The following is a 19203-nucleotide window of genomic DNA, read 5'->3' on the forward strand; positions in this document are numbered from 1 at the left end:
TGGTCACATCTTGGCATCGCAAGGAGGGACATCTGAACCCCAACTGCTGGGTGGCGCCCCCGTGGATCCAGGTGAGCGTAACAGAGTGCGTTGCTCGCAAATGCCACTGGCTTGACGTGTCCACTGAGGTCACACTGGGTTAGAACTGCCCCTAGACGGAGAGGGCACGTCCACTACAATTTCAGAGTCCAGACAGGGGTAGAGAAAAACCATTATGTCCTCTGATGTCCTCTGCCGTGAGTGCTTTTTTGATTTCCTCGAAGGCCTCTCGCTCGAGCGAGGTCCATCTTCATGCAGACTCTTTCTTTGTCAAGTTTCTCAAAGGTTCAGATAGCTTCTCCAGGTTTTGAATGAAACACCCACAGTATGTCCCCATGCCGAGAAAGCTATGCACCTCAGACACACTTTCCGGGGGTTTCGCATCTTGTATGTCCTTCACTTTCCTGGGGTTCCGGTGATATGCCTCCTTTGTGAAACACAAACCCAAAGAATTTCATTAACTTTCTGGAGAAATTTGCATTTTTCTTTGTGCAGTGAGAGTCCCCGATCTCTTATTCTCTCCAGAGTCTTCTCCAGTCTCACCATGTGTTCAGTTTCCGATCCGGCGAATACAAGCATGCCATCACTTATATTTAACACTCCTTTTAGGTCTGCCAGCACTCCTCTGAGTATGTTTGGAAATACTTCAGCAGCTGACGACAGCCCGAAGTTGAGCCTTTGTACTGATAAAAACCCCTGTGTGTTGGAAAGGTACCTAGACTCGGGGTGGAGGACCACTAGGTGATATCCAGCCCTCAGATCCAGTACACTCGGGCCCCTTGAAGTTCCCCTACAATGCCATCAACGGTGGGGGTTAAGTGACGCTTGCGTTTGATTGCTTTATTTGGCATCCTCATGCCGACACAAATGAGTACAGACTCTATCTGTTTTGGCTGTTGTGCCACCACTATTGAGGACACCCAAGGGGGTGGTCCTTCTACCTTTTCAATAATGTTTAGTCGTACTAGATGGTCAGCTCCTTGTCTGCCTGTTCCCTCAGGTGGAAGGGTATCCTCCGGTGTTTCAGCACGACTGGGTGAATGGGCTTGTCTATATGTTACCTTATTGGTTTGCCTGTCCGTTTTGCAATTCTTTCGAAAACCTCTGTGAACCTCTCGAGCGTTGTGCTAATGTCCTCGACATACACTCTGTATGCAAAATTGACAATTTTCAACGCCTCTGCCGCAGCACTGCTGAGTAGTGTATCTTTGCTGACATCTGTGATGAAAAAAACAGGCCTTTATGGAGTTTCCTCCATGATTCACTTTTTAAATGAACACCCCTTTTAGTGGTATGGGTTTCACGCCACCAAATGGAAATATCTTCACCTTAGCTGCACTCAATGCCGGTGGAACTGGTGATGATTCATAGGGCCTCATTACACGGATGGCGGTAGGGATTTACCGGTACCGGTAAAATACCGGTACCGGTAAATCCTTACCGCCTTACTACGAGGTCCCTTTGCGGGTTGGGGGATTTAACGCCTGCTTTTTGCAGGCGTTAAAATCCAACCCGCTAAGGGACCTCCGAGCTAATTACGGCACCGCAAAATTGCGGTGCCGTAATTAGCGCCTTCCCCATTCCCATAGAGCCCTATGGGGCAGAAATGGGAATGGGGAAGGGCAATGGCGGAAGGGGGATTTACCGCCCCTCCAACCTTGGAATGGGGCGGTAAATCCCCTTTCCGCCAAGGCGGTGCCGGTATTCTACCGGCATGAGCCATGGCGCTAATAGCGTCATGGCTCACCGCCTACTGTGTAATGAGGCCCATAGTGTCCTTGTGCCTGTATTAGTACAGGTATGTCTGAACCATCCACACTCACTATGCACTTCGGTTTTCTCTGTTTCTTTACCGTTATTGCACTTATGCTGGAGTTGAAGAATATTTCTCCGTCCTCTTCTTCCTCCACAGCAATTTCCGGATCCCTTGGATGTTCCTCTTGTTGTACATGTGCCACACTTTGGGGGTGTCTCTGCCTGCCAATGTTCACTTTTCCAGGGCCTCTTGGAATTATGACGGGTGTGTTTGAGCCCTGCACATCCGCGCAAAGTAGTCGGGTGATCTGCATCTTCCACATGTTTGCCCCTTAGCTGGGCATTCCCCTGGGTGTGGGATGTCGTATCCACATCTTGAGCATGATGTCAGCAGTTCCTGCCCTTTTTCTTTCCTAGGGGTCCATCCTTTCTCACTGTTTTCATTCCTTGTTTGTCTCCCACCGCACACACATCATCAATTTTCACTGTGCGTATCGCTGTGTCCATTTTTGAGGCCTGCGCATCATCCAATTCATACGAGCATCCCATTTTGAGACTACAGACTAGAGTTAGTCCAGGCTCTTTTAATACTTGTTGTCTCATTTTTCCAGAAGTGCATCCCTGGATCAACTGCTGGTAGACCATACTCTTTTGTTGTCCCAGGTGCACATAGATGCCAGGTGCCTGAGGCGTTTGTAGAAGTTGTCCAGCGTTTCATCATCCTTTTGTTTCGCTGCACACATCACAAACCTCTCATAGTCCAGGTTTGCTAACGGCATGAAGAGCTTTGTTAGACATGTTTTTGCCGCTTGATAGGAGTCATTGATAGGCCTCAGAGTCTTGAACATTTTGTGTACTGCCGGGCCGGCTGCGTAATTTAAAGGAATGGTTCGGTCAAAATATTTTATTGCCCCTACGGGTCGGCCATGTGTTTTTAAGCCTATGTCGCTCGATTTTAGAAAAATTTCCTATGGACCTTACCCGAGTTTTCGTCCATTAAACGCACGCGAAAACAGGCATCAGGGCGCTGCCATTTTGTGATAATCCTATAATTTCCTCCATCGCCCTGGCTGACCTGCTTTTGCGGCACTACATCATATCCCCCACCCCTGAGCCAGACATTATCAAAACATTCATATTCCCCGCCTCTCTCCGTGATGTTTCTGTGCTGCGTAGGCAAACGCGCCCAGTCGTCTTCTACGCGACTTCACACAGAACCAGGGAAACCAACACAGATCAGCTCACAACACAGCGTGCCACAATTCGGAATATGAAACTGTACTTTAAAATCAAACAGCAACACGGTACATTTGGTAAAGTACATTTATTTGACATTAAATGTTTATAGAATATTCAGCAATTGTCATATGAACTCCGAAAGTCATTTATTTTCTTTTATCTCTATCCGCAAATCCGTAAAAGTTTATCGTGAGTCACGCGCTGTTCCTTTATGGTACACAGGGTGTTGGTTTTCGTTCAAAGAAGCACTTTTGTCGCACGTTGAACCGCAAGGCTGTTCCATCAAGTAGGCACTAGGCCAGCGTAAAGGTTGATATGTTGCTTCTAGCCGCTAGTACCGCGTAAGGGCATTTGGGCCCTTGGCGATCATCCCATAAAATCATCAGAATGGTGCAGTTGTTTACATTAAGCTGCAGCTGGCGGTTAAAAAAACCATCTGCCGGTGTCTGAAACTGGTGGCAGTGGCAAAAGGGAAGGATATACCTGTTTTGAAAACATAAAATTTATAATTAGTCTCGCCAGCCGATCTTTATTAATATTATTCATTTTATTTATTACGGCCAAGCTGAAACTATTTGCTTTCAAGGATAGTGCAATGGAGTATGTTCGGCTCTAAAATCAATGCGAAAACTAACAAAATAAATCGAGGTTAGTACACAATGAGAAATGACTTTTTGTCTACATGCGTGTGGAATATGGATCTGCATGCCCATGTGCCCACTACAAGGACGATCCCACAAACGTTTTCAAAGCTCTTCATTCATTCATTTATTCATGCATCCATTCATTAATTCTTCATTCCGGTACAAAAGCGTCTAAAGAGTTACTTACATTATATTTGCAATTTCCATTGTGTCTCTGCGTAATGCAGTCCGTAAATTCCACTGTGCTCTTGACAACGATTTTTCGTATACTGAACTAACATGAAACTCGGTCTAGTTTTCAGTATTTTCTGCCTTATCGGCTCTTACGTTATTGCACTCACCAACCCCCCTTCAAATGAAGTTTTTTTCGGAATGGTCCCTGTCTCTCAAGGTAAAAAAACAATAGAACCTTATACTGCCAGTGCGAGTTGTGGGCCTCTTCAGGGCGCCAGCTGAAAAGCCGCTGACCTTCACTAGAAATGAGCATACATTCTTTCTTTGCAACATCCCGTAGTAAAGCCATCTGTGAAAACTTGAAGTCTCGAATCCATCTATGTAGTGTGCCTCAATGGGCAAATGCGAACTGGCTTCTCTCCCATCTGCAACGGCTCGCTTGGCACGTTCTAAGGCCCCCAATTTTGTCATCGTTGTCTGCGAGCTTTGAAGCCCTAAAGAACCATAACTATTGAGACTTTTAATTTTTTGGAGAAGGTCAGGGAAAGTATAAAGTACCCGAGGAGTTGAGTTGAAAGTGAGATTTATTGTTTGTTTGTTTTATTATTTGCAATACGCAAGCCTCCCCTCGGTTAACAGTGCCAGCATTTAGAAGAGATTGCGAAAATTAGTTACATCAACAAAAATATATACATACACATATAGACAAGGTCAGCAATATGAGGTCAATAGAGAGAGAATTCAAAGATGACACCCAGGTTGTTCAGCACCCAGGATGGTGAAGGTAGGGGTTAGGGTTAGCGTACTTTGTATGCACACTGTACAATAACATTTATGTACAAAAAGACAATCGTATTACAATTATTTAAACCGGGATTTGTACTTCACAACCAGCTCTCCTTTGGGTGGTCATGGCACAGTGGCAATGTTGGGTGGCAACGGATCAGTGTCCTGCACAGAAACGTTCAAAATTCCATATCTGTGCTTCTCTAATACAGCAACAATAAGGCTTTTGACAAAGTCGAACTCCATTTCCTCATAGACTGGTTTGATCACCCATTGCTTACTTCTTTTTGAAAAGGCCTTAGTGTAGCGAGGCATCCTTACATTACCCTTAGTCCTAGATTGTTCACGGCCGAGATTCTCGTTATGGGCCAAGACCGCTCGTAGAGTCCTATGTCTCATGCCCTGTATGCTGAAATGCAAGCGCTATGGCCTGTACTTTAGGCACATATTGTGGACCACCTCCAAACCTCCTGTGTGACAGAATTCTGTTAGTCCCCTCAAATCTCTTGACAGAGTTTTATCGAAAACAATCTTCTCAATGGCTTTGTGTGTTGGTGAAGATGGATTCAACCACTTCTTCCGTGCCTCCAATGGGGACAAAGGGCCATGTTCACATTGGTGGAAATGTAGGTTTCTGACCAGCGGTGCACGTTGGTATAGTAGTGCATCAGTGACCGCCATTTTTCAAGTAGTATTTCCACTGACCCTTCACAAGTTTTGGAGCTCCACCAAAGATGGTTGCTGATAAACTGGGACCACTCTGAAATACTTTCCAAACCTTTTTTTTTCCCTGCAGCCGAGATTTTCTTATTGATTGATTTAGCAAGATGCCATACGTCAAATTGATGTTTAATATGTGGGAACTGCTCTCTCATTGTCTTGGCAATTGAAACGTGTCTGTCCGTGGCTATGAGGTCGATGTGCATTCCCCTCGATTGCAGATATTCCACTGATTTTATGAATCCTAGTTTCTCCATGGCCACTGAGGCTGTACATTGTGTTACCTGCACGACCACCGAACTCACAATTTTCTTACTATCCATGTCCTGAAAGTGGTAGGTGCAGTACTTGGCAGAAAATTCAGGGCTGTCGCACTGTCAATCGCCGGCTAGCCTGAATCGTTTGCCTTCGAATGTACTTGCTAGAGACAATTGTTCAATTTTCCAAGCATCACTAATGGCCGGAAACAGATAATCATGTTGGTATTTGTAGTACTGCGTTTTTTAAATGAAATGGAGTCCCACAAACTGAAAGAAAGACTTTAACTTTCTAAAACTAGAGCCACTAAAAAGTGATGCAGCTGCACACAGTAGATTGCCTGCTGGCAGTTTCCCCAGCATCGGTTGTGCAGACCATGAGAACGTATGATGTAATCTACAGGGGGCATGTATTGTGACGTTACTGCCTTGTTTTTGACGAGTCACATGAATCAATGGCTTCCCACATACTTTCCCTCTGACGGAATGCCCACATTTCAGCATACTTATAATATCCATCAAACAACTGTCGAATACTATGTATTTGCCCTCTTTCATTAGACTGTCATCCTGCGACAAAGTTGTTTCGGCCTGTGACGTTGAGGACATATCACCACATTTGAAAGAAATATTGCTGCTATCAAGTTCTGATGCGTCGGTGAATGCTGCTGCTGGTTCATTCTCTGTCATTTCAACACCTGCTACTTCCACATTGATGGGAGAACACAACAATGTCGACAGCTTTTTTGGTGGCAATTCCTTGGCGGGTGTAGATTGTGTAAATTGATCTGCGACTACTTCAGAGCTATCTTCAATACATCCAGTATCATGTTGTTGCGGTGGTGCGGTCGTACTCTAGCAATGGTCCTTTACAACTTTACTGGATTCTCCGGACACATTCATTTCATTTTCTGTACATTGGAAATGAGCATCCCGAGTCTCAACACGCCACATCTGAATTAATAGTTCCATCATAGCCTCCATAGTGTAAATGGTCTGGCAAGCAACATCTCTCATTCGCTTCACTGTCTGTGTATGTATAGTTCGTAGACCCACGGGTAACTAGAGGACAGATTGGAAAAGGGATGTTCAGTTTAAACACAAGATTAAGTATAGTACAATTGACTTGAAAAAAACATAAAATAGTCCCCAGCACAAAAAAATTTCTAAAGTTATGAACAGTTTGTAACTAACCTTATTTTTGTTTCTTTTCTTTGCAACTTTTTTGACTCGACCTTCAACATCTGCACGCTGTTGCTCCGATACGTATCCGCATGTCTCCCCTTCCTCTTGCGCTGCAACGACTATATTTTCTGTATCCGCATAGACAGCACGGAATGAGGCTCCATCGACTCCCTGAAACATAGTATTTTCATTACTGTCTATCAAAATATTGTTAGCATAAAACACACGTGAGGACGAACACACATGTACATCTCAATAGCCAAACACGATTTAAACATTGTGTGGAACAATCAAATGACAAGTATTCGAGCTCTGATGACCTAGTTCGATGGAGCTGTCAGTATCCATACCTCTGGCTCTGCATGGACTGCCACGAATGATTGTATTGAAGAGGAGGCATCAGCAACTCCCTGAAACACAGTACTTGCGTTAGTATGGTTTTCAATATTGTAAACATAACACACACTTGGGGTCGACGGCACAGGTACATATAAAGAGATAACCACAAATGTTGCATTCTCTAAAAGAATCAAGGAATATTTAAATATGATCAGATTTAATCGACTTATTTCTCCGATTTCTTTACATCTGCATCATCTAAATGAGATCTTGCGATTGTAGTGGAAGCTCCATCGTCTCCCTGAAACATAGTACTTGCGTTAATAGGGAAAAATATAGAAAGTATAGCAAATGGAATCACGTTATATGATCATGCTCGATGGAGCTGTCAGTATCCATACCTCGTGCTGCTGAAGAATATCTAGGGCTGTTGTCAATGTGGTGCGCACTTCCGAAAACTGTTGCGCCGATTCGTATCCGCATGGTCCCGCTTCCACCGGAATTACTTGAATGTCAGGCTCCGCATCAAGTGCGTGGGTTGACGATTCAACAACTGCCTGAAACATAGTATTGCATTAGTAAGGATTACAATATTGAAAACACAACACACGCTTGGGGTCGACCGCATAGGTATATATCAACGGCTAACCACGAATGAAACATGGTGTAGAACAATCAAATGACAAGTGTTCCAGTCCTGATGATCACGGTCGATTGAGCTGTCAGTATCCATACCTTGTGCTGTTGAAGAACATCTAGGGTTGTTGTCAATGTGGTGGACGCTTCAGCATCTCCCTTAAAGACAGTACTTGCATTAGTATGGATAACACTAATTATAACTGAAAACAAACACCAGGGTACGACAACTAAGGTGTATATCAATTGGAAAGCACTAACCAAACAATTGGTAAAATAATCACACGATACATACAAACTCTTACTTGACATGCATAAAACAAGTCTGTAGCGGAATAGCCAAGTAGGATTACCTGATACGCGCTAGAAGTGGATGATAACTGCGAGCACGTGACGGGAGTAGAATGTTCTTGCTTCAGATTCAAGGGATAGTCAAGAAGTTGTAAAGGTAAATTGTTTGATAATGAAAAGTCAACTTTTAAAATTGCCATGTAAGGAGACAGAATACTTGTGTAATGCGCAATTTAGCACAGTTCCCTGTGGCCATATATAGATTTCGTTTGTGGATTATGAAATCTAAAAATAATATATTGATAAATGTCATTATTCAAAAAGCTATACACTCATATCAATGTCGAAATTATTACAAATTGGGAACAACACCTAAAATATCAATGAATCCATTCGGCTACCTACACACTACCGCAAGGCCTAAAGCTAAAAACGAACACTTGACTAACCAGTGGCGGATTGTGGACGGATAGAGTGGGAATAGCGTCTGCGAGCAATTTTCGTGTCGATCGTCGTTTATTCTTCTTTGTTACCCAAGATGTGGTGTACATGTTCGAGGGAAAGTGCCGACTGCAGATGCGGTATTGATCACCCCTCTTGTCCTTAAAGACTTGTTGGGCTCTACTTTCCATCTCATCCAGTGCATATCCGCAATGTCTGACCCATTCTCTTATTCGATCAACAGTTTTCAGGAATACATGCATTGTAGTGCCTTCAGATTTAGCATGGGTCTTCGAAGGGCAACCGCTAATCGAACAGGCAGGCATTGTTGAAAATTCTGAAAAGTAAATGTCAAGATTATTATAAAACCTTGATGAATAAAAATGTCATAAAAAAGTAAATGAAACATACCATGCTCAATGCAAGGTTTGTTTTGGTCGCCGGAACTATACCAGTTCATCATGTGCGGCTTAGTATTTGCGTAAGTTACAGACATTTTTTTAATTATGTGACTAAACTCTGAACATGTGACTCGTCCCTTCGATGTTCTGTCTTGCACGAAAAGGAACCATGCTTACATTATAGACTGGACCCCCGAAGGATGCAATTCGATGACAATTGACACAGATGAAAATAAATAGATCTATTGATAGCATAACAATTGAAACTCAAGTCAATAGCAATGAGACCAATGATCATAGGGCCGAGCAGTATGTTGCAGGAGAACAGGTAGATGGCCACAGGTAGCACACTGACGAGTTTGTTCGAAGCGGTCACAGATAGCACGGCGACGAGCAGATTAGCATAGATCTCAGTGCTTCTCAGGTAGAAGGTTCAGGAGTTGACTTGCAAAGCACAAAGATGTTCTCACGAGACATATCAAGTGGTTTATAAAGTATTAGAAACAGGGGTGTGTTTGTGAATGAACGACGTGTGTATGTCGTGGTATTATGTTTATTGCAGGGGGGAGGCCTGCCTGGAGACACGGGGTCTGGGGAGGCCATGTGAGCGATGGCCCCTGGGCGTGGGATACCTTTTGAAGTGTACATGCTGTTTGGCACCTTGGCCGTTTGCGCCCCTGAAAGCCCCCCATGCCAGCGCTCATCCCCGGGTGCGAACCGCCTTTGATAGAGGGGGGTGGGATGGATGGGCCTGGGGCGTGCAGGCAAGTGTGTGGCATCGAAGGGGCCATCAGGCCCCTCTCATCCTTTACTTCTTAGTAGAAAGTCGTACCAAGTGCCTCCAGTAGTGGGTTCGCCCCTTGCCCTTATGTGATGTTAACTTTGGATGACATTCACGTATATGGGAACACTGAGCAGGACACGGGGTGTTAGGAAAGATTTCTTAATTGTGGGTAATTTTCCTTCCATGTGGCAACCCCTAAACTTTTTGCTGTTGTTTTCACCATGATCTAGACTTTGCCAGAGAAGTGCAGCCTTCTGCCACACTCCTCTGGGCTTTCGTTCCATTCTTACGGGGAAACTGACATGCCCTTAAGACAGTCAGTACCGGGAAATGTTGTTTTCCGTAGTTCTTTTATCATGTTGCAGCTTTCGCGCAACATGGCACAGGAGGCAACTGTAAGTTAAGTTACTGCTCTCTTGGGTCTCTAGTCTTCTACGGGCCCTCTATACTCTCTTTGGATTGTTAATGAACGGTGCAGGTGAATCACGGACGGACTGGTGGCAGTGATCGTTTCTTTGTGTTTTTGAGCTCCTTTTGGCGTTTAAGCGCGTTTCTCACACTTAGCCCAAAATGGTGGCCTGGCTCCCAAAATGGCCAGACCACGAGGCTCTTTGTCCTGCCCGCTGACTGTCTTCCCCCCTTCACCTTCCCCAGGTCAAGCCGACCCGGGGCCTTCCTTATTTGGGCATGTACTTTCCCGCGAAACACAGATGCTTTCGTGGGCTTCTACAGGCCTTGTGTGTGCCTCCAGGATGTGGGCTGGGATGTCTGGTCCCAATACACATCCTGGGTGCCAGAGAGTCTAGTGTGTCGTGAATGCCTGGGGCCACCGTGGTCCGTGATAGGTCCACGTATGGTGTGAGTGTTTTGTGAACAGATTTCCCATTGGGTCCCCTCCGTTTTGGCGCGAAGGGAACCGTGGATAAGAGGAGGTTGGAAACACCACTACCATGTCGATCTCCTGAGTTCTCACGAACAAAGGAATACAGGAGCCAAGTATCCTGCAACTATGAGGCTGAACCGAGGAATCGCTGGTGACCCGCTGAAGGACTGCTCCTCTGCACTGCTGTCGCTTTGTGAAACCCTTTCTACCTCTGATCGAACTAGAAGGCCTGTACTGGTACTTCGACCCCTTGGAATAGTGGGAACAACTATTCTCGGCATCTTCACCGAAAGTCTTCGGAAGTGTCTCTGGGCCATCCAGTGAACTGACCAGCCTACCCAGGAGTCTTGCTCTGTAACCGCCGTCAGGTTGTGTTGTATTACGAGTCCTTGTCACTCTCACACGATTCGTACACTTGGCATTCCCAGGTCTGAAGTGAGTGGTGTACATTGGGCTGAAATACACACGCCCACTCCGTTGCCCTGCTGTGGTAACAATCTGTGCGGGTTCACTGCGTTTGGGACATCCTCCACTCTACTTCTGCTGCTGCGGAACCTACACGACGCCGAGACGTCCCCTGCTCGTATCTGAACCTGCCAGCACTGAAACTGACGCAGAGAAGCATGGGTCTGCCTGCATCGGGGACCGTTGAGTAGCATCGCTAGGAACTGGTCGTCCTCCTGCAGTAGCCCATAGCTTTTCCCTGCTGTGTCAAACAGCATGCCTTCCCGTACTCGCGCTCTGCTCCTGCTCACAGTGGAGGCTGCGCTTGAGTCGCAGACCTCTGTTCATCTTCATTTGTTCATCGAACTAAACTGCCCGATTCCCTCGAAGAGACTCCCCTTTGCCCATTGGCACCAGCGTGTGCAGGTACTTTTGAGCATAAGGCTCCACTCTTCGTAGGGCTCGGACTTCCTTTTACCTAGGTGCCTCTGAAGGCGGACTGGGTCTAACTATTATTCGCACTGCCTGTTTTCCTCCCCATCTAGGTGGTCTACACATTTTGTGCGTCTAACTCGTTAGACTCGTTTGTATTTATATATATATTGTATTTGATTGGTATGTGTTAGTTTACTTGAGTTTTATTGTGATTTCTCGCTACGGTCAATGTTACAAAGGCCTTGTAATAAATGTGTCTATATTTTTAATATAACACCTGTTTGGAGTAATTTGTAAGTGTCCTTGCTTTGTGTGCTCATTGCGGGCTTTCAGTCACCCGCACCCCTCTTGAGACCTAGTCTTGACCGCCGCAATCGCTACCTTGATTGGTCTGGCTTGTCCAGAGGTTACCCTGCTCCAAGAAACTAGGCTGGCCTTCTGAACCTCTGCCCCTCCAGGACAGAGTTCAGAAATCTGTCTTAACACGGGGCATCCATTTTTGTACCCCCTTTCCGCTCCATCTTGGTGACCAGGCCTCACTGCGATAGTACAGCGAGCAGAGCACATGGCCCACACCCTCGTTCCCACTCTGACTGGAAAACTCCAGAGGTATTTGCAACAGCTAATAAATGTAACACATCACTCTTCCTCTGAGATCTCAGTCCTGCATGTGAACCAGCCTGAACCAAGCACATAGCTCGTTCATCTCCACAAACGTGTCCTTGCCCACGCACTCTCGCCAGTGGAAACTTACTGCCATTCTGACCCTGTGTCCCTGCAAGGTATTCTCTTCATGTGCCAGACCACTGACCACGCCATGATGCCCACCTAGCAGATCCACAACATTAGACCCCTACTGCAGTATATCGTTACCTATCAATAACAAATGCCACATACCGGAGATTCTTGTGAGCACAGACCCACACTTCAAACAGTGTATTATAGTGGTCAAGACCCTTGACCTAAGGCCTGTATAATCCAATGTTAATTGATAGTATAGATATATGTGTGACTTTTATAGAGACATAACCGACTGAAAGACTTTGAACAAGTGTTATTTAGTGCATGCATTATTGATAATATATTATGTTAGGTTAGATAGTGACCACCCCGCTTCACAGCGACCTGAACTTCACCCATTCCGAGCACAGATGTCTGACGTCCATCCTTGAATGGAGAAACACTTGATTAATTTAAAAAATCGAAACAACCGTAGTTGAAATATATGTGGTGTTTTATTTTGTATCTTATTTTGATGACACAAAAATACAAAACTTTACACATTGTACAGTTCAGGTTGCAGCACAGCGAGAGAAAATCCTCTGTACTGACCGCTGTCACTCGGGAACGTTTCTCTTATGGCACGAACGGCACAGGCAGGTATCACTCTTCGAACGCGGTGTCCAAGCCTCCCATGAAGCCACCCTGTAAAGGAACGATAGGCTACCAGCCTGTACCACCTGTGAAAAGGAATGAAACAAACTGTTTTTAAATGACCAAGATAAGTTTAATAAACATTTGTTGTCAATGACAAGTCTTGTAACTAATGGCATTCTGCTCGGACAAATGCTATCTAGACACTGCACACTATTGAACGACTTTCGTGCGTTACAATGACATGTATATGTAATTTTGGATATAGTAGAAGACCATGAAATAGGAGTGGCATGACAAGAAGAGTATACTTACTCGTTACTCGGATTACGAGGATGAACAGTTGCGCTAAGTTCGTGCATAAGCACCATCATTATCCTCAACACGGACCGTGTGAGGCAGGCTGCCCTGAAGTCTGGCAGCTCGGTGATGCATTGCGGTCGTGGCTCGCCTTCCGAAATGTAGGCCACGCATCCCGAGTTTTCACAGCAGCAGCAGTTCTCGTCCTCGGTTGGCATTAGCTTGCACCGATTGCATGTGGACCAGGTGGAAAAACCGTCCATGTGACTAGGTCCAGGCTCTTCAGCTGTTGAATCGTCCTCCCAACTGCCGTCCGAAGACCCATCGTTTTCGCGTGTTTCCCTTTCCAGTAGTTCCTCCTCGGTATACTCAGGCTCGTACATGTAGGGCATTATTGTAGCCATTGTGTGTTAAACAAACTAAAATAATTGATAGCGGTGGTACTGGTATCTGTTCACACGGGCTACAAGCACCGAAGGTAGCTGACCAGAGCACAGAAACGAGTCACAGAATACTCAAAGTAACACAGAGAGAGGAATGGAATTGAAAATCTGCTGCTGTGTGTTGTGAAACGGTCTGTTTATACTTATTGAGGAAAGAGGCGTCCTGCCATTTCCATGGCGACACGTCATTAGCTGAAGCGCAGCGAATGTTGACACGAGACGTGCTTTGGCGTTGTGAAATGCACGGTACGCGTCTGCTGATGACAGGCTCAGGGGCGGGGGATATGATTTAGTGCCGCAAAAGCAGGTCAGCCAGGGCGATGGGGGAAATTATAGGATTATCACAAAATGGCAGCGCCCTGATGCCTGTTTTCGCGTGCGTTTAATGGACGAAAACTCGGGTAAGGTCCATAGGAAATTTTTCTAAAATCAAGCGACTTAAGCTTAAAAACACATGGCCGACCCGTAGGGGCAATAACATTTTTTGACCGAACCATTCCTTTAAGGTCGACATCCTTGCTTCATCTGAAGTACATTTCCAAACGTTCAATCCATAGGTTCCACCTGGGTCCCAGGCTAGACGGTGCTCCTGATGTGTCAAATTCTGGCATTGGTGCTATGGATCCTTGTCTGCCCCCAATGGCTTCCACTGCTGTCCTGCTGGTGCTGCCGGGGGTTCGCCTGGCCTGCATCCATGGTTCCACACTAGTGCTACAGCGTACATCTTCCCCACCTGAGCGCACAGGGAGCCCCACGTTGTCGGAGGCCACAACCCAGAGGTATCAAAATATTTGGCCAGGGGTGAGTTTACTCTTCCCTTATGTTCACCACATGCATAATACTGGGTCCCCACACAGTCTTGCCCTCAATGGATGTTGAAAATGGGATTGAGACCATCCCTTCCTAAGTGAAGATAATGTTATGCCAGTCACAAGACAGGCTATATATGCTCTCCGCTTTTTTTCTCTGTGCGCCCAGTCGGCGCTTCCAGAAATTGTCCATGGAGGCGCACAAGCACTCTTAGAGCTGAGACCTACAGGATGGTAGGCTATCCAGGGTGTGCCTTAATGTGAGGCTGGTGCCCAGCAAGCGTTGGAAGGAGTGTCGAAACACATCATCCGCCGTGGGATGTGCTGGAAAGTCATCCTGTGCCCGAGCGCCAACCCAGGCTGACCTTGTCGCCATTGTTAATATGTCACCGGCCGGTGCCCGAAAACCCCTTCCCCCACAAAGGACACATATACAGTGTTCACCTTTTGGGCTCTGGGTGCGCACTAAATGGTTTGTGCGGGAACACCCCTTTTATATACCGCGCTGTGGAGTTACATCACTCCGTTGCAAACTATCACGTGATAAATTACAGGTGCTAACGTAACATAATGCAACAAAGCATACAAATCATGAATTTCCTTTGACACAGCAAAGGAATTGGGAACTGCGTTGAGCTAGTTTGATTCAATTTCATTTTTATATTTGAATATTTGTATTTTAGTATTTTTTTATGTTTATTAATTATATTACATTAAACACGCCATTTAAAATAGGTTTTACTCCAATTCAAACCAATTACCAAAACTTGACAACACCTTCAGGACAAGCCTCTATTTATTTGCCGCCGGAAGAGCTTTGTAGGCGATATCGGTAGTCTTTCTTCAATGTCCTTGAATCCAGGACCGTTGTTGCTAAGAGGCTTCGTATGCGGCGCTAGTTTTTCCCCTGATTGGGTTCCTGTCGCACTACGGGCAATACGTGTACACCAATCCCATAGTAAGATGGCGGACGTGGCGTCCAACGTTTTCTCTTTCAGGGACCCCCTAAGTGTGCCTGACCCGCCGTTAGAGCCGGATCCAGCCGTAAGGAGCCCACGCCCGGCTGCCATGGTGATTGACAACGGTTCCTTCCAGGCACGAGCGGGCTGGGCCTGTTCTGCAGAGCCTCGCCTGCTGTTCCGGTCTTTAGCTGCTCGTAGCCGAGGTGCCTCTCGCTGCCAGACGCTGATCGGTAACGATATGGCCAGCTTGGAACCTCTGCGCTGGCTTCTGCGTAGCCCTTTTGAGAGGAACGTAGCACTTAACCTTGAGTTACAGGAGTTGCTGATGGACCACGTGTTCCAAAAGTTGGGGGTGTGCGGACAGGTGCGTATTGGCATGAGAAATGGGCGGGCCCAAAGGGATAACAGGGGCGGAGTTATTAGGGAACCAGTTGTGATTGACATATGACGGGACTGCAGGAAGTCTGCATTTGGAGTGCAGGTTATAGGACATTTTAGGCAGTTTAGGGGAGAGGCATGATGTGTGAACGGACCAAATCGGGGACGTGAAGAAGACCTGTTTTACATGGTTGTGATCAACGAAAAACGTGTTATATCCAGCCAAAGCCTTTTTAAGGGATTTTGAGGGCTCAGAGCTGTGGCCGATTTAATGGAAGGGGACTCTGGTTAAGTAGGTGCTCTGCTCTGGGTAGGTGGGACATGGGGTCGGGGCCAAGGGTGAGAGGAGTTAATGACTGTCACAAGCGTGACGATGAACTTTAGGGACAAATGTTCCAGGTTTTCTAAAATTCTGTTTTTCTACTGTTGCAGTTGTAAGTTTTGGAAACAGCCTATTCCCTGCACTAGCTTTTGCTGACAAATTATTTCCCCAGGATCACTCCATTTGTTCAAATTGAAAATCTGCTCTTGCCTTACCAAATCTCTTGCTCTGCCCTTCCTAAAACCACTCCCATACCCAGTGTACGAAAAGAAATAGTGGAACTATGTTCTTTACTGGCCTGCCCCGCACCACACAAACACTATTGCCACACCTCCTCGCATGCACAATACAAATCCCCAAGCACATGCACAGCCCTACAGATAAAGGTTGTATCAGACACTTTTACTCCCAAAAAATAGCAAATACGTCCAAGAAAAAATAGGAAAGACATGTAGAATCTTGTGCTCCTGCTTTCAGCCTCACAGCTCCATGGATATTCTTGAACCAGTAGTGCGCATAGTACTAAAGGAAGAAACTACTATTTTAACTTCCTGACATGTATCTTTTAATGTGCATGAATAAGTAGGTGCAAAGAAATGATTATTACAAAAACATTTCTGAAACGTATTTTTGCTCTCTATAAAATACTCTCTCTCATTGGGTAATGGACTTAATTTTTTACTCCCAACTTTAAAAAATAGGGAGAAAATACTCCCACTTCCAAGTCTTATCTGGAGAATGTTGCACTGAAAGTGCAAGTTTCAATTTCTTCTACACTGAAAACATTCCGGAACAGGTTTTTAAAAAAAGAAGTCACGGAACAGTACAACTTTATTTTATTTTTTTTTAAAGTAGAGGATCACCACTCCCAACTCTCCACCCACTTCGACAAATGCCCATACCTCTTAAAAAAAGCTGCTGCTCTGTTCTTTCTTTTCCATCACCTCCTCCCATAAGGCTCTGACTTATTTCAACTTCCCTTCACATCTCTCTTCATCTTCCATCAGTCTCTTCATCTTCCATCAGTCCCCCATCACTCTCCACTCTTCCCTTCCCGTAAGGAAATAATTGCCATAGGATGAAAAATGCTAATTGTGCACTGCAGAACCTTGAACAAAAACTTTGGAGGTGAATCCCAATTAATTGTGCCAATAATTCAAGTGATCTACCTTTTATTCAACATATGTAGTAATTGAGCTATAAAAAAAAAGAGAAGCGAGAAAAATAATTTGGCAACATTTATGAACTGATCTGTTCTCCCCTTTCTATTCCATCCACTCCCATTACCAAAGTTCCTGTTTACCACCACTCCCACATAACCCTACCATACGTTCTTGGCCTGGCTTGGGAGCATTGAGTATGATGCCTCATCTCCCCAGTGTGGGCTGAGTAACGAAGCCCCCATCCCTTGTTCCATCTCCGCCTTAACAGGCTCCAACAATGTCTCTTTAAACACTGTGGCTAACCACAGCAGGCTGTGAAGTGGCTTGGGGTTCTAGCGTGTATACTCATTTAAGCTGGCACGGTAATGGGCCTACGGTTCAGACTAGACTCAATTTCCTAGACAATTCACCACTTAACAAGTAATTTCTACCTGTGAACTGGCTAAAATCCATTAACTGAATAATTGGTTGGTGCAAACACCGTTTATCCCCACCTTTTATATAACACGTGTTAATGTTTGGGTTTGAAATCCTAAAATAATACTTCATTTTATAAAGATAACTTAAAAGTGCAAAGGTCCTATGATAAACCAACCTGACAATGTATACTGTAGAAACATGTTGATCAAAAAGAGTATGATGGTCCATTTTGTTTTGAATTCTGAATTGCATGGTAGGGGTCATTTCTGTTTGTGCAAGGGTCCCCTTTTTATTGTTTCCACAACATAGTGAAAAATAGTAAAACAAAAAGCGAAATCCTCTTACCCTTCAGTTTAACACTGCATGCCTGGTAAAGTATAAATGCCTCCTGCAAGTAACAATTGCTGGAGCCATCAATAGTGGATTCCTATGGAATCTGTCTGCTTTTACCAACTGTAAAAATTGAGGGGAAGCCATAGGAATCCATTGGTTTTCCTCCAGCATAAAAAAAGCTGTTGGAAAACCAAGCAGGTTTGATGGGCCGACCTGGAAGAACTGGTGTATGTTTTCCGCTCTGCTCTACAAGCCTGCCAAATAAAACCATATCCCATTGAGTGTAAAAAATGTCAGTAAACTCTTTTTCCACTCTCCAGGACTTGGAAGATGACCCATATAATTCGATTACAAGACCGGAGGCGAGCATTATGCTTTTCTTCTTTAATTTACAGCAATTCAAAACTTTCACTTTTAAATGTTTTTTTTTTTTTTTTTTAACATATGCACAATGGGCTTAAAAAATGAAAACAAACAAAACATGCAGGGTATACATAAAACTCCCTATCCCAAGAGTCCCTGAGGCTCTGTAGTCCTTAACCTCCTTCCTGTCCACCAATGACAGTCCTTGGGTCAGTATAAACTCCCATGTCCCTAGGTCCTTTCCTCTTCTTTTTTTTCTCGCTCGACAGATAAGTGCTCCATTATTTTACAGGTTAATTATGACAATTGGCAGAAGCTGAGTTTCACTTAGCATTCACTAAAATATTTGTCATATTGATTGTATTAGCGTATGCTTTGGAATCAACGCCAGCGCGTAGGAGCGTATTGTTTTACGGCTCGCGAGAGCAGCTTACTTCATACTGACGAGTTATATGTTGTCTACAAGGCATTATAGTGCGGCGCCCGCGACGGGGATATTCTGGATAAGCAGGCGCGTTGGAGGGAATGGGCGTCCCACGAGTCATCTCGCTCGCTCCAGGGAACCCATTCCCTCAATGACCGAAAAGGGCGCGAAAGACGTGCTTCCCTCACAGGAGCCGCTGCGATTACAGCGGGCTCATTGGAGAGCTCCGCGCATGCGCGGACATACTATCTACTCGCGTAATGTTCTTTTTTCGAACGTTACGCATTTCTACACTCTTCCAAAGACCCGAGCACACGGAAGATTAACTCTTGCCTTAACGAACGAATTTAGAGGCTAAAAAAAAAAAAATACCGAACACGGCAGCGCTCACGCTCGTGTGCTGGTTTTGTAGCAATCTGAACAATTGCTAACAGCAAAACAGGTCGTTGATCCGGACAG

At 45.2% G+C, this 19203-nt stretch overlaps 1 protein-coding gene across 1 annotated transcript in view; it reads left to right on the forward strand.

Annotated features, from left to right (window-relative positions):
• The first annotated feature begins 15259 nt into the window (after positions 1-15259).
• ACTR5 (actin related protein 5) overlaps positions 15260-19203 on the forward strand; it is a 508848-nt gene continuing 504904 nt past the window's right edge. The window contains exon 1 of the mRNA XM_069652370.1: positions 15260-15705. Within this exon, the coding sequence (XP_069508471.1) occupies positions 15343-15705 (363 nt within the window). The 5' untranslated portion in view covers positions 15260-15342. The remainder of the gene's footprint in view (positions 15706-19203) is intronic.

The sequence above is a fragment of the Ambystoma mexicanum genome, chromosome 3p (genome assembly GCF_040938575.1).
Source record: "Ambystoma mexicanum isolate Mex_15411 chromosome 3p, UKY_AmexF1_1, whole genome shotgun sequence".
Classification (NCBI taxonomy): Eukaryota; Metazoa; Chordata; class Amphibia; order Caudata; family Ambystomatidae; genus Ambystoma; species Ambystoma mexicanum.